At 41.2% G+C, this 27,905-nt stretch overlaps 1 protein-coding gene across 2 annotated transcripts in view; it reads right to left on the bottom strand.

Moving 5' to 3' along the window:
• The window catches only part of ggnbp2 (gametogenetin binding protein 2), a 63,332-nt gene extending 36,903 nt beyond the window's left edge, over nucleotides 1-26,429 (bottom strand). The window contains exons 1-2 of one of the 2 annotated variants that reach the window (XM_048612594.1): nucleotides 25,932-26,429; nucleotides 7,100-7,180 (exon numbers count right to left, since the gene is read on the bottom strand). In XM_048612594.1, coding sequence (XP_048468551.1) covers nucleotides 7,100-7,180; nucleotides 25,932-26,024 — 174 coding nt within the window. In that variant the 5' untranslated portion in view covers nucleotides 26,025-26,429. The remainder of the gene's footprint in view (nucleotides 1-7,099; nucleotides 7,181-25,931) is intronic. The other variant, XM_020514414.2, reaches the window with a different exon arrangement.
• Between the last annotated feature and the right edge of the window lie 1,476 nt (nucleotides 26,430-27,905).

A 27,905-nucleotide genomic window follows, 5' to 3' on the forward strand; every position in this document is an offset into this window, starting at 1 on the left:
CAGGGCTAACATCTTTGTGGATTTTTAGGTATGGTCACCCCACAGTTTTAACAGGTATTGACAATGAATAAATGGTGACCTTCGCATAGGCAGTTAAGGAAGACCAGGGAATAGATATAGGGGTCTCCAAAGAGTGAACTGGAGAGAACAATGAAACAGTAGAGGAATCATTAAACCACTCGCTGCACTTTATAGGCCACCAGCTTTAGTAAAAAGGGAAACAAATTTACACAACAATTTTACCTATTACTGCTATAATTCTTCCACAAATTGGCAACTTTAATTATTCAAACCAACAGGGGTTAATCATAGTTTAACAGCAGAGAATAAATTTTAGGAACAAAAACAAAGTTGCTGGAAAAGCTTAGCAGGTCTGGCAGCAGCTGTGGAGGGGAAAACAGAGTTAACGCTTCGGGTCCGGTGACCCTTCCTCAGAACGTATTATTCATATTTATTTGTATTTATTCCTCAGAATAAATTTTAGGGTGGGTTTAGAAGAATTTTCTGTAGCATTTCATTTCTTGTCAATGAGGAATGCAAGGGTTGGACTGGTTCTGGAGAATGGGGTGGGTAAACTGAATCATGCGTAAATGGAGAATAGTTAGGGGGCAGTGATCATAATAGTGCATATATCTTGGCAGTGGGAAAGCTTTGAGAAACAATAATTCCGGACCCAAAAAAAAAAATCAATTTCTTCGGCAAATGTGGATTAAATAAGTAATGCTAATATGGATTTAAGAGAAAATAAGAGTTTAACTAACTCAATTGAATTTTTAACTTTGGTAACAGACAGTGCTGATGAGAATAATGCCACTGATGTGCTATGGACAATTTTCAAAAGGAACTTGATAAAATGTAAAAAAGTTAGAACACTAAATAGAAAGGTACAGTAGCAGCAGGGGAATGAATTTGGCCAAGTGATAGGAAATATAGAGTATAGTAAACAGTGGTTTTTCAGATTACAGTTAAGTATTAGTGGGATTATTCAGGGGTTAGCATTAGGATCACCATTTTCTTCATTTTTCTTTTGAATATAATCTATCAATCTAGACGCCAGCACAAACAAGTTCAATTTTAAAATTTGCAGATGGCACAACTTGGAAGTTATGAACTGTGAAAAAAGACAGTGTTAGACTTCAAAAAGGACAGACAGGAATGGGCAAACAAGTGGCAGTTGAAACTTAATGCAGAAAAAGCGAAGCAATTTGTTTTAGCAGCATTAAGATTCAAATTCTAACTAGGGTGCAAGACATCAGTTAAAGGAACCAGCTCATGCCAGTTACAGTGTCAGAGTACAAAATTATAATGAACTTGTAGAAATATTTGGGTCAGCCTCAACTGGAGTATTACATTTGGTCACCACACTTCACTAAGGATGTGAAGGGATTAGAAATGGTGCAGAGGAAATCCTGAAGAATGGTTCCCAGGATGAAAGACTTCAGCTGAAACTGATAGGCTAGAAAAGCTGGTGCTGTTCTCCTTAGAGATAAGTAAAAGATTCAGAAAGGTTTAAAATCAAAGCCTATGGATGAATCATGCAACTTTTTACCATTAGTGAGGGGTTAACAGTCTGAATTACAGAAGTGAGAGTGTTTAGTGGAGGCAGTTTCAACTTAAGCTTTCAAGAGAATGAGATAATTCCAAGGAAAAAATAGTAGGGAATGGCAAGGGAAGTAGACTAGTTGAGTTGCTTTAGCAGAGACAACGGGCTGAAGGACTTCCTCCGGTGTTATAACCATTCTATGATTATAATCCTCCATTTAACAATGACAAGTCAACCAGTGTTCATACTAACTAAAGCCCAACTATTCCTGATCAAGGAGAAAAGTCTACCAGTTTTTTTGCCTGAAGCCCACAGGAAAATAAATTCACATGTACTGAGATCAGATGATAAGATCCAATGGATGTAAACCTCAGGCCGTTTTCCTTAATAAAGCCAAATCAGGTAGAGATTTTTGTTTAAGTCTGATTCTCATGCCAATACCAAGACTATATACAGCCCGGTCACCATGACAGAGTGATAATAGTTAATGGCAAAAGATCAAAATCAAGTTGATGTGACATTTATTTCATTTTGTTAGTTAGTGTGTAGATTTACTGCAAAATAAAACACTTTCATCATTTAAATTCTGCCTCTGATTACAAATAAGACCATCTGCCAGATGATGATACATCACCATCAGCTGATGTACAATTAACACTGTTCATAACCCTTCCCTCCCCAGATATTTACTTCAGTCTTGAGGTGCAGTGGTGGTAATATCACTGAAGCCTAGGCTAATACATTGGGGAAACATGGTTTCAATTCTTACTATGGTATCTAATGGAAATAAAATTAAATAAAACGAGGCAAGAGTGAGGAATTAAACTATTTATTTCAATGCAAGAGGCTTGACAGGTATGGCAGATGAACTCGGGTCTTGGACAGGTACATGGAATTGGGATATCATAGCTATTTCAGAAACATGGCTGAGGGAGGGATAGGACTGGCAGCTCAATATTCGAGGGTACAGACACAATAGGATGGATAGAAGGGGAGGCGAGAGAAGAAGGGAGTGGCCTTTTTTAAAAAAAAAATCATAGCAGTACTTAGAGAAGATATTCCTGAGGGATCATATAGTGAAGTTACATGGGTCCAAACTTAAAAATAAGGAGATGATCACTTTTTTGGGACAGTTCCCCAGTAGTCGGCAATAACCCCAAAAAGGTTGTAATTGTAGATTTTAAACTTTCCAAACAGACTGGTACTGCCAGTGTCAAGGGCTTGGATGGGGAAGAATTTGTTAAGTGTGTTCAGAAGAAAGTTCTCAGATCAATGTGTAGATGGCCCTACTGGTGACGGGGGCGAAACTTAACCTCCCCTTGGGAACTAAGGCAGGGCAAGTGATTAAGGTGTTGATGAGGGAGCACTTTGGGACCAATGACCATAATCTATTAGCTTTAACTTAGTTATGAAAAAGGATAGGTCTGTTTCAAAGTTTCCTAAATTGATTGGGGAAGGCTGGCAAGTGGGAAGCTTTCAAAAGTGAGACAAGTGTTCAGGGCCAGCATGTTCCTAGTAGTGTGAAGGGCAAGGCTGGCAGAATTAGGAAACACTGGATAACTAGAGATAGAGGTCAAGAAAAAGGAAGCATGTATCATTAATACGCAGCTGGGATCAAGTGAATCCCAAGTTTAGGGGGTGTATGATTAGACTCGAGAGGGAAATCAGGAGGGCAAAGAGGGGATGAGAGATAGCTTTGGCAGATAAAGAATCCAAAATTCTACAGGTATATTAAAGACAAAAGACTAAGTAGGGAGAGAATAGGGCCCCCTAAAGATGAACATGACCATTTATGTATGGAACAAAGGAGATGGAGGAGATCCTAAAATGAATATTTCTCAACAGTATTTACTGTTGAGAAAGACATGGAAGCTAGGAAAATCAGGGAAATAAGTAACGATTTCTTGAAAAGAGTCCACATTACAGAAGGTGGTGGTGCTGGAGGTCTTAAAACACAAAAGGTAGATAAATCCCTAGGTCCTGATCAAGTATATCCCAGCACGTTGTTGGAAGCCAAGGAAGAAATTGTAGGGCCCCTAGCAGAGTTATTTGCATCTACAGCAACCGCAAGACTGAAAGGTGGCAAACATTGTGTCATTATTTAAGAAAAGCTGTAAGAAAAAGCCAGAGAACTACAGACCAGTGAGCCTAACTTCAGTGGTGTGTAAGTAGCTGGTGGGGATTGAGAGACAGTATCTACATGTGTTTAGAAAGATAAGGACTAATCAGGTATAGTTAGCATGGCTGTGTGCTTGGGGGAAATCTTGTCTCACTAACTTGACAGCTTTTTTTTGAAGTAGTAACAAAGAAGACTGATGAAGGCAGATTGTTAGACATCAGCAAAGCATTCAAGGTTCTGCACGGTAGACTGTTAAGTAAGGTTAGATCACATGGAATCCAGGGAGAGCTAGCCAACTGGATACAAAATTGGTTTCACGGCAGGAGACAGAAGGTGGTGGTAGAGGGTTGTTTTTCAGTCTGAAAGCGGTGTGCCACAATGATTGGTACTGGGTCCACCGTTGTTCGCCATTTGCATACAAGATTTGGATGAGAATGTAGGTGGTGTGCTGGTAAGTTTGCAGATGACAGCAAAATTCGGGGTATAATGGACAGAGAAGGTGGTTATGAAAGAATACAACAGGACCTTGATCAACTGGGTCAGTCGGCCAAAGAATGACAGTGAGTGAATGGTAGTGCCGTGCAATGTGTTGTTGAACAGAAAGACTCAAGGGTGCAGGTACATAGTTCTACGAAAGTGGCATCACGGGTAGACAGAATGCTGAAGGCGGTGGTTGGCATGCTTGCCTTCATTGGTCAGTGCACCGAATACAGGAGCTGGAACGCTTAAAGCCACACTTGGACTATTGTGTACAATTTTGGTCACTGCTATAGGAAGGATGCTATTAAACAAGGGAGCAAGAAAGATTTACAAGAATGTTACCAAGACTGGAGGGTTTGAGTTACAAGGGGAGGCTGGATAGGCTGGGACTTTTTAAACCGAGGAATACAAGAGGCTGAGCAGAGACCTTAGAAAGGTTTATGAAATCGTGAGGGTCACAGATAGGGTGGAACAACCAAGGACGTTTCCCCACAGGGTAGAGTCATCAAAAACTAGAAGGCATAGATTTAAGGTGAGAGGGGAAGATTTAAAAAGGACCCAAGGGGCAACTTCTTCAGACGGTGGGGCATATATGGATCAAGCTGCCAGAGGAAATGGTAGAGGCAGGTACAGTTACAACATTTGTAATTGATAGTGAAGGTTTAGACATATGTACCAAATGCAGGCAAATAGGACCAGTTCAGTTTAGGAATCTAGTCAGCATGGACAAGTTGGGCTGAAGGGCCCATTTCCATACTATATACCTCTGACTCTGATATGACCTATCAAGCCACTGTGGTCAATGGCATTTTACAATGGGCAACAAATACTGGCTTTGCTAGCAACATCCACATACCATGAAAGAAAAAAAAAAATTGGATAATATGAATTAGCTTAAACAAGACAGAACCATATACTAGGGCAACTAGTACTACCACACCTGGTAGAACATCAAAAGCAAACCAGAAGTTGGTGAGTTAAAAAAGGACAAGGAAATGGCCACCCCAGTTATACGCTCTTCCACCTTCTTCCATTGGGCAGAAGATGCCAAAGTTTGAAAGCATGTAACAACTGATTCAGGAATAACTTCTTCCCCAATTGTTAAAATGAACAGATCTCTCTCATATCAGAAGTGATCATTTTCTGCACCTGTTAACTATATTCTGCATTCTGTTCTATTACCCTAATTTACTTATGTAAAGTATGAATTGTCTGGATAGCATGCAGAACAATACTTTTCACTACATCTCGGCACATGTAACAATAACATCAAAATGAATCTAAATAGTTAGCATCCAACTTTATAATAAATATGTGTACTACTTGCCCTGCCTCTTAGCTGCAAAAACAAAAACAATTTCTATGAATAAATATACCTCAAAAGGTTTAAGTTTTACACTAGGATTAGAGCAGTGAACTGGCTTCCCTCTGTTCAACCTTCTTATTTTGAATGCGGCTATACCTCTTTCCAATTAAAAATGCAGTTAATTATTTTTGCTGTAAACAAAAAGGGAACCAAAAACATTTTCTGGAGTCAAAAAGTACAAATTCATTAACTGTTAAACCAAGGAGAAAAAAAAAAGAAAATTGGTAATGCCAGCATATGGACTACAGGCAGGGACTTGGAACAACACAGATAAACAATTAAAAAGAATAAAGTTCAAAAGAAAGTGAGACAATCTTTGAGTTGCAAAGTGTTAATCCAAGGCTGATGTTGATTAGCTGGTTTCTTGGATGCACTGTAAATGTTATGAAGTTATTGAAAGTTCTCAGTTTTCTTTTTTTCTACTGCTTCTGTGGGAACTGGGTGCCAATTTCTTGGGGGAGAAAACAGTGACACAGTATCTTCTTTAATTATCTACAAAAATGCCTTAGAACCTCCTTTTAAATACTGGCTCCAAGAGCATTTCCAAGAGGTTCTGAGTGGGTCTATGTGCAACAGCTACTCTCTAGTACTTTGCATTTGTTAAAGTCTTCCTGAAAGGCTGATGTATTTTGAAAACTGAAAACTGCCTGTTGGTTTATACTGGAAGCAAATGTCAAATTTTTTTTGCAGAGTTTCAATGATCCAATATCAAGAGTCCCACAATTATTCTTGAATATACACACACACACACACACACACACACACACGGGAGCTTCAATGTTCCTCTTTCCTAAAGAAGTTTCAGATACAGTGATACCAGTAGTCAAGCCAACTCATCCTCATACATGGAGTTAATTGAAGATCCTATTGTGAGCTATACATTCCAGATAAATCTTAATGTCTCAGTAACATGTCCTTGGATAGTCTTTTACAGGAGCAGTCATCACTACCAGCCAATAGACATTCCCGAGAGTTAGTTTCTTTCAGGTCATGTGACCAGTGGCTTCCCAAAGCATTTCCACTCATTTTTAACTTTTTCTTTCAACCCCAAAGTCCAAGGTTTAAGTTGGCAATGAAATTTTAAAGATCAATGACTGTATTTTATGATAATCACATTGTCTTACTTTATTAAATGGCTATTTATTTGGTCAATAGCATTTAGTCTTCATACATGGAGAATTTCCTGACGCCAATCTTTAACTCTTTGCTCCAACACCTAAAACTTCAGATTCACAAACACTGCGATGGCTGACTATGGGGTTGAATAAATAACTTGTATACATAATTGTTTACCATATTTATAAACAAGTATTATAAAATGCTTCATTACAATAGCTGCAAGTTTATACTCAATGCCATCGACATCTTACCTGTTTCCTTTCATTATTAATAATAACAAATACCAATTCTTTAGCAATCCCCTCATCCCTCTTCCTACTTTGCAGCTCATTCAGGTCCATGTCCAACGGTTTATTATGTTGAGTCCCGCCCACAGCCCCACACACACACACAATGGCGTTAAATCAGAAATATGGAGTTAACATTTTGTATCTCACACAAAGGTTTGCAGTATAACATGGTTCTTGCTTACCTGGATAAATTGTTTCAGTTGTGCACTGTTGACCTGGTGACCGTCAAGGTTCAACATATTGTCAGAGAATTCCATTACCATCTGTCAAGAAAATGCAAGTCAGTTAATAGTCATTATAACAAGAGGAGGGACTGGGTGAGATGAGCAAGGCATCTAAAAGCAATTGCTGAAATCTAGGAGTGATTTTCTGGTTGCTCTTTGATCAGAAACACCAAACTGTTCTTCTAAAAACAAAAAAAAACAGAAAAGTATTTAACAAAGTGTGGAGCTGGAGGAATACGGCAGGCCAGGTAGCATCAGAGGAACAGGAGAGTTGACATTTCAGATCAGGACCCTTCTTCAGAAATGGGGAGGGGGAGGGGAGCTCAGAAATAGAGAGAGGAGGGTTGTGGCTGGGGAAGTTAGGTGGGTTGGTAATAGGTGAGTGCATGTAGGCAGTGGTCAGGATCGGTCAGCGAGGTGGGAGTGGCAGAGAAGATGGACAGGTTGTGTCAGGTCAAGGAGGCAGGGATGGTCATGGGATGAGGCCGGAGGAAGGAGGAAGGAGAGATTTTGATACTGGTAAAATCCACGTTTAGGTCATCGGGCTGTGGGCTCCCAAGGCGGAATGGGAGATGCTGCTCCTCCAGTTTGCGGGTGGTGTCATTGTGACATTGGAGGAGGCTCAGGATGGACATGTCGTCCAAGGAGTAGGAGAGGGAGTTAAAATGTTTTGTAACCAGAAGGTGTTATTTGTCACGTACAGAGCGCAGATGCTCTTAAAAACAGTCTCCGAGTCTCCACTTTGTCTCATCGACAGAGTGCAGTGGATGCAACAGACCAAGTTAACAGATGTGCAGGAGAACCCATGTCTGATGTGGAATGTTTGTTTTGTGCCTTGAATGGAGCTGAGGGGGAGGTGCAAGGGCAGGTGTAGCACTTCCTGCTATTACAGGGAAAGGTGCCGGGGATGGTGGACTGTGTGGAGTGGAAGGGGGAGACGCAGAGAGAGCGGTCCCTATGAAAGGGAGAGAAATGTATCTTTGGTTGTGGAGTTGGATTGTAGGTGGTGGACATGGCAGAGAATGATACGTTGGATGCGGAGGTTGGTGGGGTGATATGCGAGTACAAGGGGGATTCTGTCTTCAGTCTTGTTTTTGTTGGTGGGGGGGGGGGGGGGCGATGAGGGCAGAGGGGGGGGAAACACAACAGATACGTTGGGGGGGGGGGGGGGGGGTGGTATGGTCCTTGAGATAGGAAGACATCTGGGACGTGCGGGAGTGGAATGCCCCATCTTGGAAACAGATGCAGCGGAGGTGGAGGAATGGGGAGTAGAGAATCGCATTCTTACAGGAAGATGGATGAGAGGAGGTCTAGTCTAGGTAGCTGAGAGTGTCGGTGGGCTTGGAACAGGAGATGGAGGTATTGGAGATGGTCTAGGTGAATTTGAGGTTGGGGTGAATGGTGTTAGTAAAGTTGACAAACTGTTCAAGCTCCTCGTGGAAGCATGTATCGCCCATTACTGGCATTAGACAGCCTGAGATACTAAATACATACATTAAAGTTCAGTAAATCCAAGCCAGAATGTGTTTTTGTTGATCTTGGAAGCCTAAAATTGACCTTAACAAGCATCATCACCCTTGTGACCCTATAGGAAACAATTACCATTATAAAAAGTCTTTAATCTAGAAACAGGTGGTTTTTCTACATAAAATTACAGTAGATATAACATGCTCAAGTTTACTTTATTTCGTTAGAAGTCCTGAAACATCTTTCAGATGTGATTAGACACCATTATAAAATGGAAGTCTTTCCTATTCTTTTCCAACAGTGTATCTGTCCGAGGACATTCACACAATGCCCACAAGTTGGGTCCTGTTCTCAATGCAACTTAGAATTACAACTAAGAAGTGGACAATCGGTAGCATCTTACAGATGTATTCCACCCTTCATAAGGATGCATCGTGAGCAGAATGGACACAACATGAGGGCCAAACAGCCTCAAGTGAAGGGCATCTTTCTATATGATGTTCATCCCAAGTAAAAAGCTAAAATGTCTCCACAAAAAGACATCATCTGACAATATAGCACTTCCCAGTACCATACTGAAGTGGCACCCTAAATTATGATTTTATGCTTCAGAAAGGCTTGAACACTATTGACTCAGAAGATGTATCCTGATCTTGCCTCGTCAAGTTATTTCTTCATGGATCCAATTTTCTGCCTTCCTTCGCACCCCTCTCAAACTTGCCCTCCATTTTTGCAGAAAAGACCCCGGTCATTAATACACCTTCTACAAATTTAATATAACTATAAACGGTTTCCATACTGGAGTTTTACTGCTAGCCTAAGGGTGACACAAAGGAGTGAGACTACTACTTGACAGATGTGTTAGGCCAGATTTAGAGGGGTGCTTAATGGGATGTCAGGGTTCAGAGCTTGGACCCATTTATTATTTGCACAAAGTGCCCAATGATAAAAATCAGTGCAACCTTATTAAATTTGCATAAAGTGCACAACGGAGAAAGAACGTAGACTGTTTTTTTTAAGCAACATTAAAGAGAGTTGAGGATTGGGAACAAACTTAGTAGACAAGACTGGATGAATAGAATCTGTAAATTGCAAACAAAATAATCCAAGAGGGTAGAAATATTAGCTTCAGCAGGAAAGGCTTTGGCTTCCGAGTCATGATCCTTCAAAGCCCTAAATTCAAAAACTGGTATTTAAATCTTTTCATAGTTCTCTTACCCTACACTTTCCAAATATTTCTCTAACTGCTCTTTCACATGCTTCCTTCCTTTCATTACATCATTGCTGGTAACAATTTCAGCTACCTAGGTTTGCCACTCCATATTCCATTTCATAAACACTTATCATATCACTCTCCTGTTATAAAACAAGCTTTAATTACCCTCAATATTTGATTTAGTCCAAAAGTATTTTCCTTAGACTTTTCTGAAGCACCTTGGTAGGTCTTTTATACATTTAAATATTATACAAATGTAAATTGCTGATTCGGGTTGATGGATGTGAAGCAATTGTAATTCTTTTGTTAGTATACTGTGTATTGTGAGCAGCAAACAGTCTCCTCCACAAATGGGGAGAAGAAACAGACATGACATCTCTGTGAAATATCTCCATTCAGTCTGCAAGCATGACACCCCCTGCACAAGCAAGCAGTTGCTTGCTATTTCATCACTTTGTTTATCCTCATATCTCTACCCTCAGCCTGCTGGAAAATTTCCAATGAAGCACAAGTGTAAATTTGGAGAACAGCACCTCAGCGTTCTGAACTAGATATTGTGCTTAATGGCTTCAGACCACAAAAATCACTCCTTCATTTTGATTTAAGTCAAAAAGTGTCAGACTGCATCTTGTTTTAATGGTTTTGCTATCAGAGCTGTTTATTATTATTTTTTTAATTACAACAATCACCACTCCCTTTGTTTTTCATTTGATGACATCTCTCCTGGTCTAATTTCCTACTTAGAAGTGTTAGTGATTCTCAAAAATCAACTGTTATTCTTACAAGTGTCTGAACATTTATGACCAATGTTTTCTGCTGCTTTGTTCAGGGGATGTGGGCATTGCTGGCTAGGCCAGCATTTATTGCCCATGCAAAATAGCACACAGGGCAATCAAGAGTCAACCACATTGCTATGGATATGGAATCACATGTAGACCAGACCAGGTCACTACTTAAAAACACAAATTCAGCTTCAAGACTTAGACAAACCACCAGAGATATACTACACAATCTTTAATGTGGATTCATCGGATTTACAGTTTCTTCCTTTAACCCATTTCATGTATATTGTTAAACAAAGTGGCCAGAAACGTACTCTGGTAAAATGGGTATGGGGAAGACATTCATTCGTAAGTGATGAAAGACATATGCTATGTTTAATATCACATTTCAAACGGCCTTATAGCTCTCAGGACCAGAACTGAGGGAAAAAAAAACTAACAATGCATGCTTACGGGTTTGATAAGAAAACGTGGGGGGGGTGGAGAAAGTACTTTCTTAACTGTAAAGTGAAGGTTTTTGGGGAGTAGATCTTAATGATCCACAGTTAACAAAGAAAAAAGGTGGCAAACAATCTTGAACAATTTGAAAACTCATCTATGGTTGCATGGCTAGAAGTGCATTTCCTATCATCTTATACTATATTACACATTGTGAACTGAAAATAATTTTTTTTGTACACTCTATACCAATAAATAATAGTCCATTATTTTCTAAGTGCCAAGTAGACCAACTACCTTACAAAATTATGGACAAATTCAGTAAATATATCAATTATAAAATGCTGTACTCAACTTTAGAAAGCAGTTGAGATATTAATCAAAGTGAAACTGATTTCTTTTCTCAGTGGAATACCTTCTCAGCTCCAAATGACAACGAAGTGGCTGATTTAAAGGGACTGCAGGAAAACTAAAGTCACCAAGTCCCCAAATGCGACTATGATCAGGCCAACATTCCTGATCAAAGCAATTTGTTTCCCGTAAGGGATCCCATTCTTGGAACTCAACCTCCCAGAGTTTTTGACACCTAACTTACATCAAGAGACTGTCAGCAATTGGGATATATAGGGAAATCAGACATTAGGGAATCAGATAAGAGTTTTTCCAAACAAAAAACGGTGTCATGATCACCAGTAGAGTCTTGCTGCCAGATCTGTTTGTTGAACTCCAATTCCACCATCTGTCATGGTGGGATTTGAACCTATGTCCCCAGGACATCACCTGGTTCTCAGTATACATTAGCGTCTCTAAAGCTTTAAGTGCAGTTAGTTAACTTATGCTCATAAATTCTCGATTATGCAGGATGGCTTCCAAATAACATTTACCACTCCACTTCCTGGATTCAAACCTAAATACACTCCATCATACACTGCACTAGTAATTTTAAAAATAAAAAAACAACAAATCTTTATAGGGTAAGTATGATTTTATGCGAACACAAGATTTTCTTTCCAAGACATTCAAAACAGTGTGGAATGTTCAAAATGTCTTATCCCACAATGAGATCAGATCTAAGCCGTACAGCGCAGCCACATCCAGCCATAACATTTGGTGAACAAACAGGATATGAAGGCCCCATAAATATTCCCATTCTTATGGTGGGAGAGCACAACACAGTGTGGGGAAAAAAAAAAGCTTAAGCAATTTCAGAGATAGTAAGAACTGCTGATGCTGGAGTCAGAGATAACAGTGTGGAGCTGGAGGAGTACAGCAGGCCAGGCAGCATTAGAGGAGCAGGTAAGGGTCCCGACCCGAAAGTCAACTTTCCTGCTCCTCTGATGCTGCCTGGCCTGCTGTGCTCCTCCAGCTCCACACTGTAATATCTTAAGCAATCGCATCCACCTTCAGCCAGAAGTGCCGAGTTGGTGATTCATCTCTGCCCAAATTCCGGAGCACAGATGGCAGTCTTCAGCCAATTCAATTCACACCATACGATAAGGTTGAAGGCGCTGAATTTTGCAAAAGGAATGGGTCTTAAACATTTTAACAATAGTTCTGAAGACTGCTGCTCCAGAACTTGCCACATCCACAAAGCTATACAGTTCTAACACTGACAGCTACCCAATGTGAAAAATTGACCATATAGGTCCCATATACAAAAAGCAGGACAATTTCAATTCAAATAACACCCTGTCCATCTACTCTCAATAGATTAGCAAGCAATGGCAAGGGTTGCAGACAGTGCTGTCAAGCAGCACTTGCAAAGGAATTACCTGCTGACACTCAGTTTGGATTCTATCAAGGTCACTCTGTTGCTGTCCTCATTACAGCCTTGAACCACATCTGGACAAAAGAGTTGACCTTGAGTGGAGGAGAGAGGAGAGACTGCCCTTGACATCAAGGCTGCATTTCAGTGACTGGCATCACAAGCCTTAGAAAAACTGGTGTCCGTGACACTCATTGAAAAACTGTATGCTGGTTGAAGTCACAATTAGCACCGAGGAAAATGGTATTGGAGGTTAGTCATCCCACAAAGAACATCACTGCAGGATTTCCTCAGGATTGTTCTTCGCCTAACAATTCTCACATTTACTTAATTAATGAGCTTTCAGTCATATGATCAGAAGAAGTGAGGATGTATGCTGATGACTGCACATTGTTCTGCACAACGTTCAGCAGAATTCGTGGCTTCAGATACTAAAGCAGTCCTTATCCACATGCAGCAAAATCTGAACAAAACCATTCCTGAGTTGATAAGTGGCGAGTAACATTTGCATCATGCAAATGCCAGGCAATGACAATCTCCAGGAAAACCTAAACATTACTTCGACATTAATTACCAAACTCCATTGTCGACATATCAGTATTTGCATCAACCAGAAATGGAACTCAACAGTCAAAAAAAAAGACTGTGGCTGCAAGCAGGACAGATGCTAGGAATTCTGCAGCGAGTAACTCACCTGGTCAACCCAAAACCTGTCCACCATCTACGTGGCACAAGTCAGGGGTATGATGGAATACTCTTCACTCGCTTGGATAAGTGCAGAACCAACAATACTCAGGAAGCTCAATAATATCCGAAGACAAAGCTGCCCGCTTGACTGGCATTCCATCCACAACTGATGCAGTGGCAATGTGTACCATCTGCAAGATGTACTGCATTAATTCCCCCTCCAATACCTTCCGAACTCAGGACCACCATTATCTCAAAAGACAAAGGCAGATGCATGGAAACACCACCATGTGCAAGTTCCTTCCAAATCTCTCACCATCCTGACTTGGAACAATAATTACTGTTCCTTCATTTTGTAGGTCAAAATCCTGAACTCCCCAACAGTATTACAGGTGCCCCCTTACCAAAAAGGCTACAGCAGTTCAAGACGACAGCTCGTCACCTTCTCCAGGGCAAGAAGGAAACGGTAGTCATTGATGGCCTAGTCAGATGTCCACAAGCCATGTACAAACAAAAGAAAATTAAAATGGGTAAATTTTTGTTTTCCTCATCCTGATGCTTTGCCACGTTTGGGCAGATGGGAACCTTAATTAAATGATGTTTGATTGTAACTTAGCTAAACAACCAATGAAGTTCATTTTTCCCTCTGCATCCCTATGGTTCAGATCCTGTCCTCACCTACTGCTCAAAAAGCATGGACACACCACCCATTAAGGGTCACTGAAGTATGGGTCAATTATACAGGACCCATGCCCAATTTTTCCACTGTAGCCCAGGGGTCAGCAAGGCCAATTCTAACGTACTAACTGCCATTATTAGCTAACTCAGCAGAGACCAGGGAGCAAATCTGAAGTATTCATGCATGGCTCAGCATCAGAGATATTTGGTTCAAACATAGAGCTTGGTTTGCTTTGTGATGATAAACTGCACTTTTCGGCAAGTCATCACATGGACTGTGTGCAGCTCTATTGAGAAATACACAAAATCCTTATTGAGGAAAAGCAACTAAGGCAACAGAAACATTTTAATGGTTTCAGAACAAAAACTCAGAAGGATGATCTACTCATGTGAAAGCAGAAACTAATTCATTACAAGTAATAAAAAGCTGGTGTTATACCAGCGGCACACTCCACAATTAGTATGCAGTTCCCAAGATCAATAACTACATTCAAATTTTCCTCAAAAATACAAACGAGGCAGCATTAATTCAATGTAAAGTGACCCATTACACAAATGCTTTTCTTCCAAGTAAAGATGGTTCACTTTACTTCTTGTGGACCAAGATGCAGTCCTTACACAAAGTCCTTAACTTCATTCATTAGATGACTTTCTATATTACTATCATGTATATTTCTCCAGCATGTCCAAACAGTGGTGCTTGGATCAACTAACTGCACCCAGAATTTACCTTGTGAATATTTGGTTAATAATGTACTGCTATATCTAGTGTTGTTTATGGGGACACGTGATGTTGCCAACATTTAAATTTTTGTGCAAAGTCTGTAAGTTAGTACTTCAAAGGTTTGCAATGCTAATCCAAGTATTACAGCACTTGTTCCTGTTCTTGGCAGGGAGAGGAGCGGTCATAATGCAAGTGATATGACATTGTATCCTACCTCTGAATTAGTTTTTACCCAAATCTTAATGACCAAACATGTCAAAAAAAAGTTTACATCTACACTCATACGAAGAATTACCACTGGAGTGAGGCACCAGAAATCTGCCAGCACTCATTCAATGCAGAAAGAAGAACACGAGTATAACGCATCGGGTCAAATACTTAAACCAGTCTTTATTTTGCCAATATGAACAATAGACTTTTTTCTCCATCAAATATACCTTAACAACATTGCAATAGTTAATCCATTGAGACTGAACAAAGCACAAGGACTTGCATTCACAGGTATCAATGCAACTGCAATGATTTAAAAGCACCAAAAACTATAAAGTCAAGACCAAAAATTCAGCAGGAGTGATCCACTAGATCTTTAAACCATAAGAACAGGGACCAAACGGTAGAGTCTGGAGATCAACCCAATGGATATGCAAGGTGGTACTGATCGATAAAGTGGCTTATACTTGGAGTTGCCATTTAATATGCCTATTCGGAAAAAAAGAGATTAACCTCCACGTGTCAGTTGCTTGCACTAGGATAATGCAAGATACAAACATATATATTAATCTCCTGAAGACAAAGAAAAATTATGAAATACTTCACAGATAATTATTTTTGAAGAGCAGTCAATTGCGTTGTTGGCAATTAGTGGCCATTGTGTAGAAGGTCCTATAAGCAAGATAACTAACTGATTCATTAAGTTCATCTAAAAGCAAAATACTGCAGATGCTGGAAATCTGGAAAAATAAGACTTGCTGGAAACAGTCTAGTCAGGCAGTATCTTTGGAGAGAAGCAGAACATTTCGGGTCATTGATCTAAAATAAGACTGAACTATAAGAGAAGGCACCAGAAGAGATTTAGTTTAGGGGGCGAGGAGAGAGATGTAGGAAGGAGGAGGAGGAAAGAGACACATTTACTAAGGTTAAACGCAAGATAGGATTGGAAGGAGTGATTGGGTATAAAAAACATTTAATTATGCAAAAGTCAAAGAAAATTTTAGTGGGCAAAGCAACAAAGGAAGTCCAGGGGAGGTCTGAATGGACTTGTAGCAGCCGGTGACCGCAGCATGAAGAGACAGCAAATCACCAAACAAAACAGATACAGGTTACACATTGATCAGTTATGGCCCTTGACCGTATCTGATGCATTTCCTACACTTCTGCTGTCACCTCTTTTCCCCGTCCCCTCAACACCTTGACAGGGCACCACTTGTCCTTACTTTCGAATACCAGGCTCTATTCAACAGATCACTAGCTCCAGCACAACACCAAACATCTTCCTCTGGCCCACTCCCCCTCAGCATTTTAAGAAAAACTTTACCAATGCAACACCCTGTTCTACTCCTCAGTTATCCCTAACACCATCTCCCTTCTATCTTTTCATGCAAGCACCTCCCTCCTTACCAATGTTCCAAAAATTTCCTTCAAGTGAAACAGCAATTTACTTGTACTTTCTGCTTAACACAGTGTTTCTGTTCTTGACGTGGACTCCATTACTTTGGACATCAATGCAGGCAGACAGCTTTGCTGAACATCTCCTTACAGGGTTATGTGAGCACTGAATTTTTGACTGTCGAAAGATGTGCAGGTTAGGTGGATTGGCCAACCTAAATTACTCCATGGTGTCCAGGGAATGTGCAAGCTAGGTGGATTAGCTGTGGCAAATGTGGGGTTACAGGGATAAAGTTGGGAATTGGGTTTGGCTGGAGTGTCTTCAGAGCGGTAGTGAAGACTATGGTCAAATGGCCTCTTTCTTTACTGTGGGGATGCTATGAATTCTATTATAATCCTCCACTGTTCACATTCTGACTGCTCTTTCCAAGGTCTGTCAGTGGTGCAATGAAGCTCAAAGCACAGCACCTCAGCTTTCAACTAGTAATTCTACAGCTTTCTGGATTCAGTACAGGAGTTCAATAATTAAAGAACACAACCTGTCTCCACACTAAATTTTGAAGGAAAGTCACCAAGAAACGTTAACACTGCTTTTGCCCACAAATACTGCTAGACTTGCAGAGTTTCACCAGCAATTTCTGTTTGTTTCCATTTTGCTTGTGTTTTGTTTGCTGGTTTGTTTCTTTATTCCTTCATATCACAGTCAGATGGCTGCTCTGTAACCATTCACACTTCCTCTGGACAGAGGCTTCTTTTTTTTTAAATAAACTGTACCTACTGCCACTCGAGCAGTTAACAATCAGTAAATCTTTTGATAGTTATCTTTCCGGCCATCCATCCTATCACAGACCTACTCCTAGCGTTCCTCCTGCTCTTCTCCTTTCCAGTGGTTTAAACCAGGGGAGGTGGTGGTATAAAAGGTAATGTTCCTGGGCTAGTAATCCAGAGCCCCAGGCAAATTCAATAATATCTGAAAATATTAATACTAGTCCTCACAATGATGACATAGGCATTGTTATTTGGCATAAAAACACACATCATTCACTTTAGGGAAAGAAATCTGGCATCCTCACCTGGTTTGACCTACATATGAATCTAGACCTACTGAAAAAATAAAAAAAAAAGCTGACTCTTAACACCCTCTGAAAAAGGCCCAAGTGCCACAAGCAACCAGGGATGGGCAGCAAATCCACAGCAATGCTCATACCCCATACAAGAAAAATTTCTATCTTTCTTCAGTTCTGATAGGAAGTCATCTATTTCCACCCACAGATACTGCCTGACGCGAGTGCTTCCGGCACTCTTCTGTATCAGCTAATCCATCTGGATGATGTTTGGACATTAAACATTGGCCAGGACATGAAAGACTTGCCAGCAATTGTTTTTAAAAACAGCATCTTTAAAATTCACCCAAACAAGTAGGCAGGACACCAGTTTAATGTTTCAACCACAAGCAACACCTCAGATAATACTAGCAGAATATTGTATCACACAATTCTCTCCACTGCAACAATGATCTACTTCAGTCTTTGTAACATTACTCATCAGCATCCTTCCTCAGCCCACTTGCCAAAATGTTTAACCATACGTTTGTCACCTGAGACTTGACCATCCTCCAAAAAAAAAGCTGACATAGCCAAAACTACATTGTCTATATCTTGAATTGTACCACTCACATTCTGTAATTAAACCTGTTTTCACTGACCCAAGGTGGCACCAGATCTAATGCTTAAGATTTGAAATTTTCAACTACATGTTCAATTATCTCCAATCTTACAACATTCTGAGAACAATGCATTGTTGCTACTCCTCATGCATTCCCAGTTCTTTTCAACCTACTATTGATGATTTTACATAAGCTTCAAATTCTGTAATTGTCCCCTTAACTTTAATCTCTTTTCTTTCAAAGAAACATTAAAACATATTTAGAGTTTTACTTGCCCCGATCTTCTCCTTTGGTTCGTTATGAATTCCTCTAGTCACTTTAACATTCCATTAGTAGCTATTCAGAGAGAGAGAATCACTTGTAATAGTCTATCTCCTTGCTCCTACACAATTACTGGTGTTCAGTAGTCCTTGGTTTACTTATTTTTCATACATGCTGCATCTGGGCAACACATTAGTTGAAAACAACCAAATATTCCACATGTGTTCTGCATAGCTCTATCTCACCACTGCACTGTTCAGTTGATCAGATTGTATGGCTGGCATCCAGTGTGAAGTGAGCAGATATTTCCTTTAACTGAATACCAGGACAATTTAAGTCATTGCCACAAGATTGTCAAAAACTCTTCTGTAGCCAGTTCTTATTTTTCCTCTTGGCAAGTATTGAAGGCTTAACCAAAGTTCACAACCTTGGCGTGACACCAAATTTTACCTTCCAAAAGGAACGGAGAGACTGCTGCGTGCTGTTTTTACATGGACATAGCTCATTTCTGCTACGCCTGACTGTGCCTTATAACCTGACGGTTTCTCAGTTCACCAAATGGACTGCATTGCATCCTCAGGCAAGGCAGGGGTCGATGGGGTCTGCCTCCTAAACAATATCGCCTGGCATTCAGACATGGCAACCCTGGCAAGTTACTGCTCCACAGACCTAGAATATCTTACAGAAAAGTGCCTTCCCTACTGCCTGTCACGTGAGGTCACCTCTTCTATCCTAACAGTGGTCTACATCCCACCCCATGCAGAAGCAAAGAGTACACTTGAAGTATACAACACTACAAACAATCTTGAGACAGAATACCCAGATGCCTTGTTCATCGTAGCTGGTGATTTCAACCAGGCCAATCTCAAGAGAGTATGCTACCAAAATACATCAACATGGCTCCTGTCCCACCAGAAGTGTGAACATCCATTACAACTGCTATACAACCAAAGATGCCTACTGCTCTATCCCCCATCTGCATTTTGGGAAAAAAAAAAATCAGATCACAACACTGTGCTCCTCCTCCCATCCTGCAAGCAGAAATTGAAGCACAAGGACCCAGGACAGAAAGTAGTGCAGTGTTGGTCAAGAACTCAGCAGTCAACTAAATGAGTATGTCACTATCATTACAGACTTGATAAGCGTGTAGAAGACGGTGTATCAACGTTAATCCAAATGTTCCCAACTGGAAACCACAGATGAACTGGGAGATCCACTCCCTACTGAAGTCCAGCTCCGAGGCCTATGAGACAGGCAACCCTTACCTATACAGGAAATCCTGGTACAGCCTTCACAAGGGTAGAGACGCCAATAGGCAATCCCAAATTAAACTCAAGATCCAGACCAACCACAGGCATCCGTCGTTTGTGGCAAGGCTTACATGACATACAGGCTACAAAGTCAAACAGAATCACAAACAACAGTACATCCCTACCCAACGAGCTCAATGCATTCTATGCTCACTTTGAAAATAAGGTCAATGAAACAATGGCACCTATCCCAGCAGCTTCAGATGCACCTCTACCCATGGTCATCGTTGCAATGGTTAGATCGGCCTTCTTGAGAGTGAACCCACAGAAAGCAAAGCAACCAGCCCGAATGGAGTTGCCGGCTGTGCGGACCAGCCAGTGGGCGTATTCACAAACACCTTTAACCTTAACTTACTATGATCTGAAGTCCCCACCTGCTTCAAGACCACCATCAACCTGGTGGCAAAGCAAAATCATGCAGTATGCCTCAATGAACCACCCGGTGGCTATGACCTCCATAATTTTGGAGCACTTGGAGGTTGGTCATGGCTCAAATCAACTCCAGGCTACCAAACTACCTTGATCCTTTGCAATTCATCTACCAGCACAACAGGCCTACAGCACATGCCATCTCCCTAGCCCTATGCTTATCCCTGGAACATCTGGATAACAAGGATTGCCATGCAAGACTCCTACTTATTGACTACAGTTCCACCTTCAATACCATAATTCCAAATAAACTCATCTCTAAACTGAGACCGAGATCTCGGCAACCCTCTTCTGTAACTGGATCCTTGACTTCCTGATCCATAGATCACAATCAGTAAGAATAGGCAACAACTCTTCCACCATAAACCTCAACACTGGTGCCATGTATGGCTGCATACTCAGCTCCCTACTATATTCTTTATTCACTCATGACTATAGATCCAAATTCTGCCCCAACTCCATTTACAAGTTTGCTGATGACACCACCCCCATTGTGGGGCAGATCTCAAAACAGCAATGAGACAGATTATGGGAAAGAGATTGAGTGCTTAGCGGCATAGTGTCAAGACAACAATCTCTACAACGTCAGCAAAACAAAGGAGCTGGTCATTGACTTCAGGAAGCAGAATGCAGGGCAGAGTCCTGTCTGCATCACGGAGGTCAAGAGAGTCATGCTCCTGGGATTAATGATCCCTAACAATCTGTCCTGGTCTACCCATGGATGCAACGGTCAAGAAAGCACAACATCATCTGTACTTCCTCAGGAGGCTAAGGAAATTTGGCATGCCCGCAAGGGCTCTTATCCATTTTTATAGTTGCACCACAGAAAGCATTCTATCTGGATGCATCACAGCATGGTTCAACAACTGCTCTTCCCAAGACTGCAAGAAACCAGAGTCGTGAACACAGCCCAGTTCATCATGCAAACCAGTCTTCCATCCATACATCCTACTGCCTCAGGAAAGCAACCAACATAATCAAAGATCTCTCCCACCCACTTCTGTCAGGCAAAAGATAAAAGATTGTATACACATACAAATACATTCAAGAACAGAATCTACAACAGCTTCTTTCCCACTGTTATTAGACTTCTGAATGGACTTAAATTTTAAATTTAATGTTGATCTCACTCTCTGTACACTTTTTCTGCAGACATTGTATAGGGTAAAAAACAGAGAGGAATACACTCTGTATGGTATGATCTGCCTGCACTGCACATAACAGATCTTTTCACTGTACATAGGTACGTGAGACAATAATAAATCAAATCAAAATGGCTTAGGATCAGAAGTAGGCCATTCAGCTGAATCTGCTCTGCCATGGCTGATTCGAATCCTCAACCCCACTTTCTTGCCTTCAACTCCATAACCCGTGATTCATTTATTGTTTAAAAATCTGTCTCAGCTTTTAATATATTTGACGACTTTGCCACTACAGTCCTCTGCTGTACGGAACTCTCAGATTCACAACTCAGAAGAAATTCCTCAACTGTGTCAAACGGGCATTATCTTATTGAGATTACACTCTTTAGTCCTAGATCCTCCCACAAGAGAAACAATCTTTCCGCATCTACCCAATTAAGTACCTAATAATTCTATGTGTTTCAACAGGGCCATCCCTTATTCCTCTGTATTCCAAGAAGTGCAGGCCCTATCTACTCAACTGCTCCTTATAAGACAGACCCTCCATACCTAGCATCATAGTGAAGCTGATCTGAGGAAAGATACTCGCATTGGAGGTAATCCAGAGAAGAGACCCAAAACCTTTCACAGTATTCCAGCTATGGTCTGACTAGTGTCTTGTACACAATTGTGAGATGGAAGGGGTCTTCCAATCTACATATTCACACCATTTAGAAAAGTTTGCCTATTCCAACCTCTAACTTTGCTCAATTCAGTCCCTATCCCTGCTCACATGTTGCTGAAATCCATGCATGGACTGCCTCAACTTCCACCCATAGTGAATTCTATAGTTCAAAACTTCTCTGCTTGTCTGCTAACTTGCACCAAGTCCCTTTCACCTCTCCTCAAAATACTGACAATATTAGCTTTTGGTTCAACAAAGCCTCATTTTTAACACTTCTCCTTGGTTCAAATAACTTCATAAACTCCTCTAATCTGTAATCACCTCTAGTACCACAGCTCTCATATTTGCTGCACCTTTCTAATTCTTGAACTGAGCATTCCTAATTTTAGTTGCTCCACCAAAGTTGCCTTGCCCTTGGATGCTCAGTCACCAAGCTTAGGAATTTGCACCGTAAACTTCTTTGGCTCTCCATCTCTTTCCTCTAAACATTCCTTAAAACCATTCCATTTTGATCATGCTTTTCATCTTCTGTCCAAATAATTTCTCTATATGGCTTAGTATCAAATTCTGTTTGATAACATTCATGTAACATCTGGAATATTCTACTGTGTTAAGGTGCTTTATAAATAGAATAGTTGATCTTATGAAGTGCTTGCTTAGATTACACACTCAAGCTGAAGGGGTGTGACAAACTCAACCAGAGACTTAGATGTCAACTCAAGGAAATGGATATGTAGTGTAAATTCTCAGAAGTAGGAAGCCCAAAACCCAGGCTGATGCTCTACAGACACTGATTCAAATTCACCATAGCAACTGGTGGCACTTAAATTCAATTAATAAATCAGGAATTGAAATACAAGCTTAGTATTGGTGACCGTGAAACTACTGTAAAAAACTCTGCTTCACTGTCCTCCAGAGAAGAAAACATGGCAGCCTTACACAGGTCTGGAGTCAGAGTAGGACAGACTAACAGCAACATGGTTGATTCAACTACCATTCAGGCAAGAAATACTTGCCTTAACAATATAAACTTCCCATGATCCAAGCTAATAAAAAAAGGTGCAAAACTTAAAACAGTTTAGCCATTTAGAGTCAGGAGGCTTGTCCAGAGCTAGAAGATCCTGATCAGCAGTAGTAGCATAACTGATCCCAATTTGAGAAAGGTTTATACCCTACAACTATTTTCCTTGAAAAGTCAGTTTAGACAAGTAAGAAAAAAAACATTTATAGTTTTTAAAACACAAGGAACATTGCCAGATGTTCCACACAGATGCAAGGCTGACCCATACAGCAAGAGGCTAGACGGTGCAATCTAAAACGTGGGTGAAACAAAAATGATTTTAAAAGGAGTTTACTAGAGGAGGCAGATAGGTTTACAAAAGCAGCTTAAACAGAGTCAAACTGAATTACACTTAAAAGGTTCTTCTATAATTATTTGGCTGAAATAAGATGGGAAAATGGAGTATCCCAGAGATGGTAGAAAAGAGTAAGAGATCTGACTTGAGGTAACTATTTTGAAGGGTGAGATAAGAAAAAAGACTTCAAATTTTCAGCAGATTGGAAAAAGTAAAGCCATTGTAGTTTAGAGATGGAAAGTGGGTGATAGTGCGGCTCAGACAAGGGGATAGAGAGAGAGGGAACACAAACATAAATCTAGAACTGAAGTGCATTTCTTTGGGATTCAACATTTTTGAAAAAGCAAAAAGGATAGATAAATAGAGGTGAGGAAGACAAGATAGCAACAGCCATCAAGTGACTTCTGATGTAAATAATGTGGGTCTGAAAGTAAACAACATGCAGTACTAATGCTTTCCAGGAACAGAATGGAGATGTTTTGGGCCAATGGAACTTTACCACAGAGTGTCACTAACTTCAGATAAAAGAAACTCAAAGCTAATGCCTCCATGAAATAATTTAAAACGGGACTAAAGGAATCATCAGTTCGTCTTTCAGGTTCTTGATATCATAAATGTGTACATGTCCAATGTAACTATGAAATCATTCCTCATCCTTTAATGCATCTGTCTTCAACAGTTGATCACACCATTCTCCTTCCATACCACTCCAATGTAGTCCAACTGGATTGCATTTATCAAGTTTCATTCCTATCTATCCAGCCATGGCTAGAGAATCACCTGCAATGACTTCTCAACCAAACTTTGTATACTCCTAAAAGGATCTAACTTTGGCAACTTCCTTGGTCCGTTGTACACTGCCCTTTGGCAACATCAGCCAAAAACATTGATCAACAATAATGAACACTTGCTCAACCTACTCTCCATGTCTCCACTGTATCTAACTTATACTACTTTTCCAAATGTTCAATACTAAAATGTGCACAAATGTAGTACAATTAAATAGAGAAGAGTGAAACCATTCCTCGACTACTGACACTCTCTTTCACAACCATCCAAGCTTCTGTCAGTTGTAATCTTGGTGCCAAAACTGACCAAAAGATTGCCTCCCGTTACAATCCTATTGCACACTTGACTGATTTCCAAAGTTCTACCCACAAGAAACACAAGGTAATCCAAAACACCACTGCAAATCACCCGCTCACCCACTGGTCTACAATGGCACTATAGAATTGGGAACATCAATTTTAAAATTACTAACAAGTCCCTCAAAAGCCTTACCCCTCTTTTCCTTGCAATCTCCTCCACCTGTGCCACCTGCCAAGGCATTTGCACACCTTTAATTCTGGCCACCTTAGCATCCCTGATTTTAATTATTCAACTGATGGTAGCCATGCCTTCGGATGCATGAATTGCAAGACTTGGACTTACTTCTCTGAACTTGGATCTCTCTCTCACTGTCCTTTCCAGGTGTCCCTTAAAACATACTTGTAACAAAAATTGATCTCTCATCAAATATCTCTGGTGGTTTAGTGTCATTTTGTTTTCTAACACCCATAAAATGCCTTGGGATAGTTTCAAAAGTTGAAGATTCAATGCAATACAAACTCTTGTATGCTATTACAACTCCCCAAATCATTCCATCAATATATGGCATCACCTTAATGTACAAATCTATGTTTTCCAAATGGACAAAGCGTTTTTGAAATGCTAGAAAAAGAGGATAATCTCTCAAACAGGAATATCCTTCAAGCAATCCATAGACAAGAAAATCTAAAATTAATATCAGAGTGGTCTATTTAAGTGGAGTAAAATTAAAATAAATACAATAAGCAACTGAACCAAGCAAATACATATTTGGCGTAAATTCAGCTCAAAAATATTCAACAAGATTTCTAGAATTACTCTATACCCAAAGTCAACACTAAACCAAATAGTGAACTGAACACTTCAATTTTACTGCAATTTAATAGCTTCCTAAAGATTAAGCAAATAGCTCTTGCAAATTTTAGTTTGTCAATATATGGAACAAAAATACAAAGGGAAAATATTAAGTGGTTAAAATTAAAGTTTGGAATGTAAAACATAAATCCCAGTAACGTAGTCCACAAAATGGAAGGAAATGAATTTACACAAAAAAACGATGATGTAACAATTTGCATTTGTGCAAAGTCTCCATTTGAATCACAAAACGATTTTGATTCTGTTTTTTAAAAACGCCAGTCATACAAGGCATATTGACGCACTTGAGAACTTTGTAACTTATAGAACCCGAGACCCAAGTGGAGAAAGGGTAAGTTTTACTGCGAGACACATCATTTCACTCCAGGCGGGCCTAGGGAGCGATGGGAGGCTGCCCTCTCTCTAGATTTCACATCATGTCCGAGCAAGGCAGAGGAGACTCGGACGCCAGGGGCCTAGTGCAATAGGCAGGAGCCCGAGGCCCTGAAACGACCGGGTCAGTCAACGGCGGCGGCTTGGGCCTTGTCCGAGGCCGCGGTCTGGGCCTTGTCGGGGAATGGATCGGAAAACTTCTCTCTACCTCCCTCCCTCCCTTCCTCCTTGGCGATCCGCAGTCGCCATTTACCGCTTCAAACTCACCGTCAGGGTGTCATCGATGTAGAGCGGGATCTGCCTTTTCTCGAAGGGGAACTCTTCCTCCCCGTCTCTGCAGACGGCAACCAGGCGCGCCATGTCAACAGCAAGAGATAGAGAGAGAGAGAGCGAGGGGAGGGGAGGGGAAGGGAAGGCTGACAGCAACCAACCGCCACTCACTGACACGCACAGAGACAGAGTCCGGCCTAGACAGAGAGGGGGGGCGGGGAGGGTGTGGGCTCGGGTGGGGAAACCTCCCGCTACGATTCAATAATCGCCGATCGGCGATCAAAGGTAAGGCTGGAGAACGGACGGGACACGGCGAGAAAGCGCCGGAGCTGATATCGAGCTCAGGAGTGGACAGACGGGCGCTGCCTGACTCACTCACTCACTCACTCCTTCCTCTTTCCTTCGTTCCCTCCCCGCAAACTCCTCTGACTCTCCCTCTCCACCAAAATATTCGAATAAAAATGGAGCGCGTCACTGCCACAGCGCCGCCGCCATCCGCTCCGGGAAATGAGTCCCCTCAATGACTGCGACTCGTCCTCAGCGACGCCTCTCCTCCTCCCCCCGCAAACACACACCCATCAATCCCTATCCTCATCCTGCCCATCGCAATCCTTCTCCCAGAATCCATATTTCCCACTCCCCGACAATTGTGTTCTTCTTTTATTAAATACGTGTGTGTTCTGTATTCGTTAAATCTCTAATGTTGGTCAGACTATTTCCTCCCTCTTCAGCCTGAGAGACGTGGCGACACATTCAAGATCCGCACTATCTCTCTCTCTCTCCCTCCCCCACTTGCTGAAAGTAGTTCCGGCCAGTGTGCGCTTGACCGAGGGGGAGGGGCAGGGGCCGCGCGTGCGCGTTCACCACCACCCTTCCCATGCCATGCGCGGGTATCAGCTTCTCGTTCAAAATCTGCGGAGCGGATCGTAATGACTCCCGGCCGAAAGGGTTGGCGATAAGTGACAGCGCAGAGCACCTCTCTGTGCCGAGGGAGATCACTTAGACCTTGGACAGTTACATAAACAAACGCACCGTGGAGCATGCGTGTTTTTTTTTAGAAGACAAAAAGGAAAGGTTTTCAATCGCGTAGGAGCGATGCTATAATGGCAGTTTGGTGTGTGTTGTTATTTCAGGAAGAAACCGTTGGTCGAGGTTTTGAGGAAGGGACGCTGGGCTCTGATCTCCCTCCACAGATGCTGCCAGACCCACTGAGCTCGTCCAGCAATTTCTGTTTTTGTTTCTGATTTACAGCATCCGCAGTGCTTTTGGTTTTTTTCAACATTAGTCGAGATCGGCATCCTATCCAGAAGCGACGATGGAAATACGGCGTCAGACAGAAACCTTAGTAAAGGAAATAAGACTTGTCTCCTACAGTTGTTTGATGGTCAAACAAAGCCGATTCTGGAAATTAGGCAATTTGGGCCCTATATGAAGATTTCCTCGTTGGTGGTGCAGAAGCAGAGTTGATAAAGGGAAACTAGTCGATCTAGTGTATTTGGCTTCCACATTCAGGATTATTGCACAAAATAGGAGATCACGGAATTGGCAGCAATGTATTGGCACAGATTGTGGATAGGATGACGTACAAAAGATATGGGTATTTTTCCAAGTTGGATGCACTAGTGGAGTGCCACAAGGATCAGTCGTGGGATCTCAATTATTTGCTATCTAGATTAAAACTTGGAAGAGGGGACAGAATTTAATACATCGCAAATTGCTGATAATACAGAACTGGGTGGGAGGGCATGTTATGACGAGAACATAAGGAATCTAACGGTTTGAGTGTGTCAGCAAGAACTTGGCAGGTGGTGGTCCGTGTAGTAAATTGTGAGATCAGGCATTTTGACAGGAAGAATCAAAAGGCAGACTATTATCCAAATAGAGAGAGAAAGTTTCGGTTTCAAAGTGCAGTGCAGAGAAATTTGGTTGTTCTTATATATGAAGCAAAGTTGGCATGCAAATGCAGAAAGT

Source organism: Rhincodon typus, chromosome 26 (assembly GCF_021869965.1).
Source record: "Rhincodon typus isolate 14 chromosome 26, sRhiTyp1.1, whole genome shotgun sequence".
Classification (NCBI taxonomy): Eukaryota; Metazoa; Chordata; class Chondrichthyes; order Orectolobiformes; family Rhincodontidae; genus Rhincodon; species Rhincodon typus.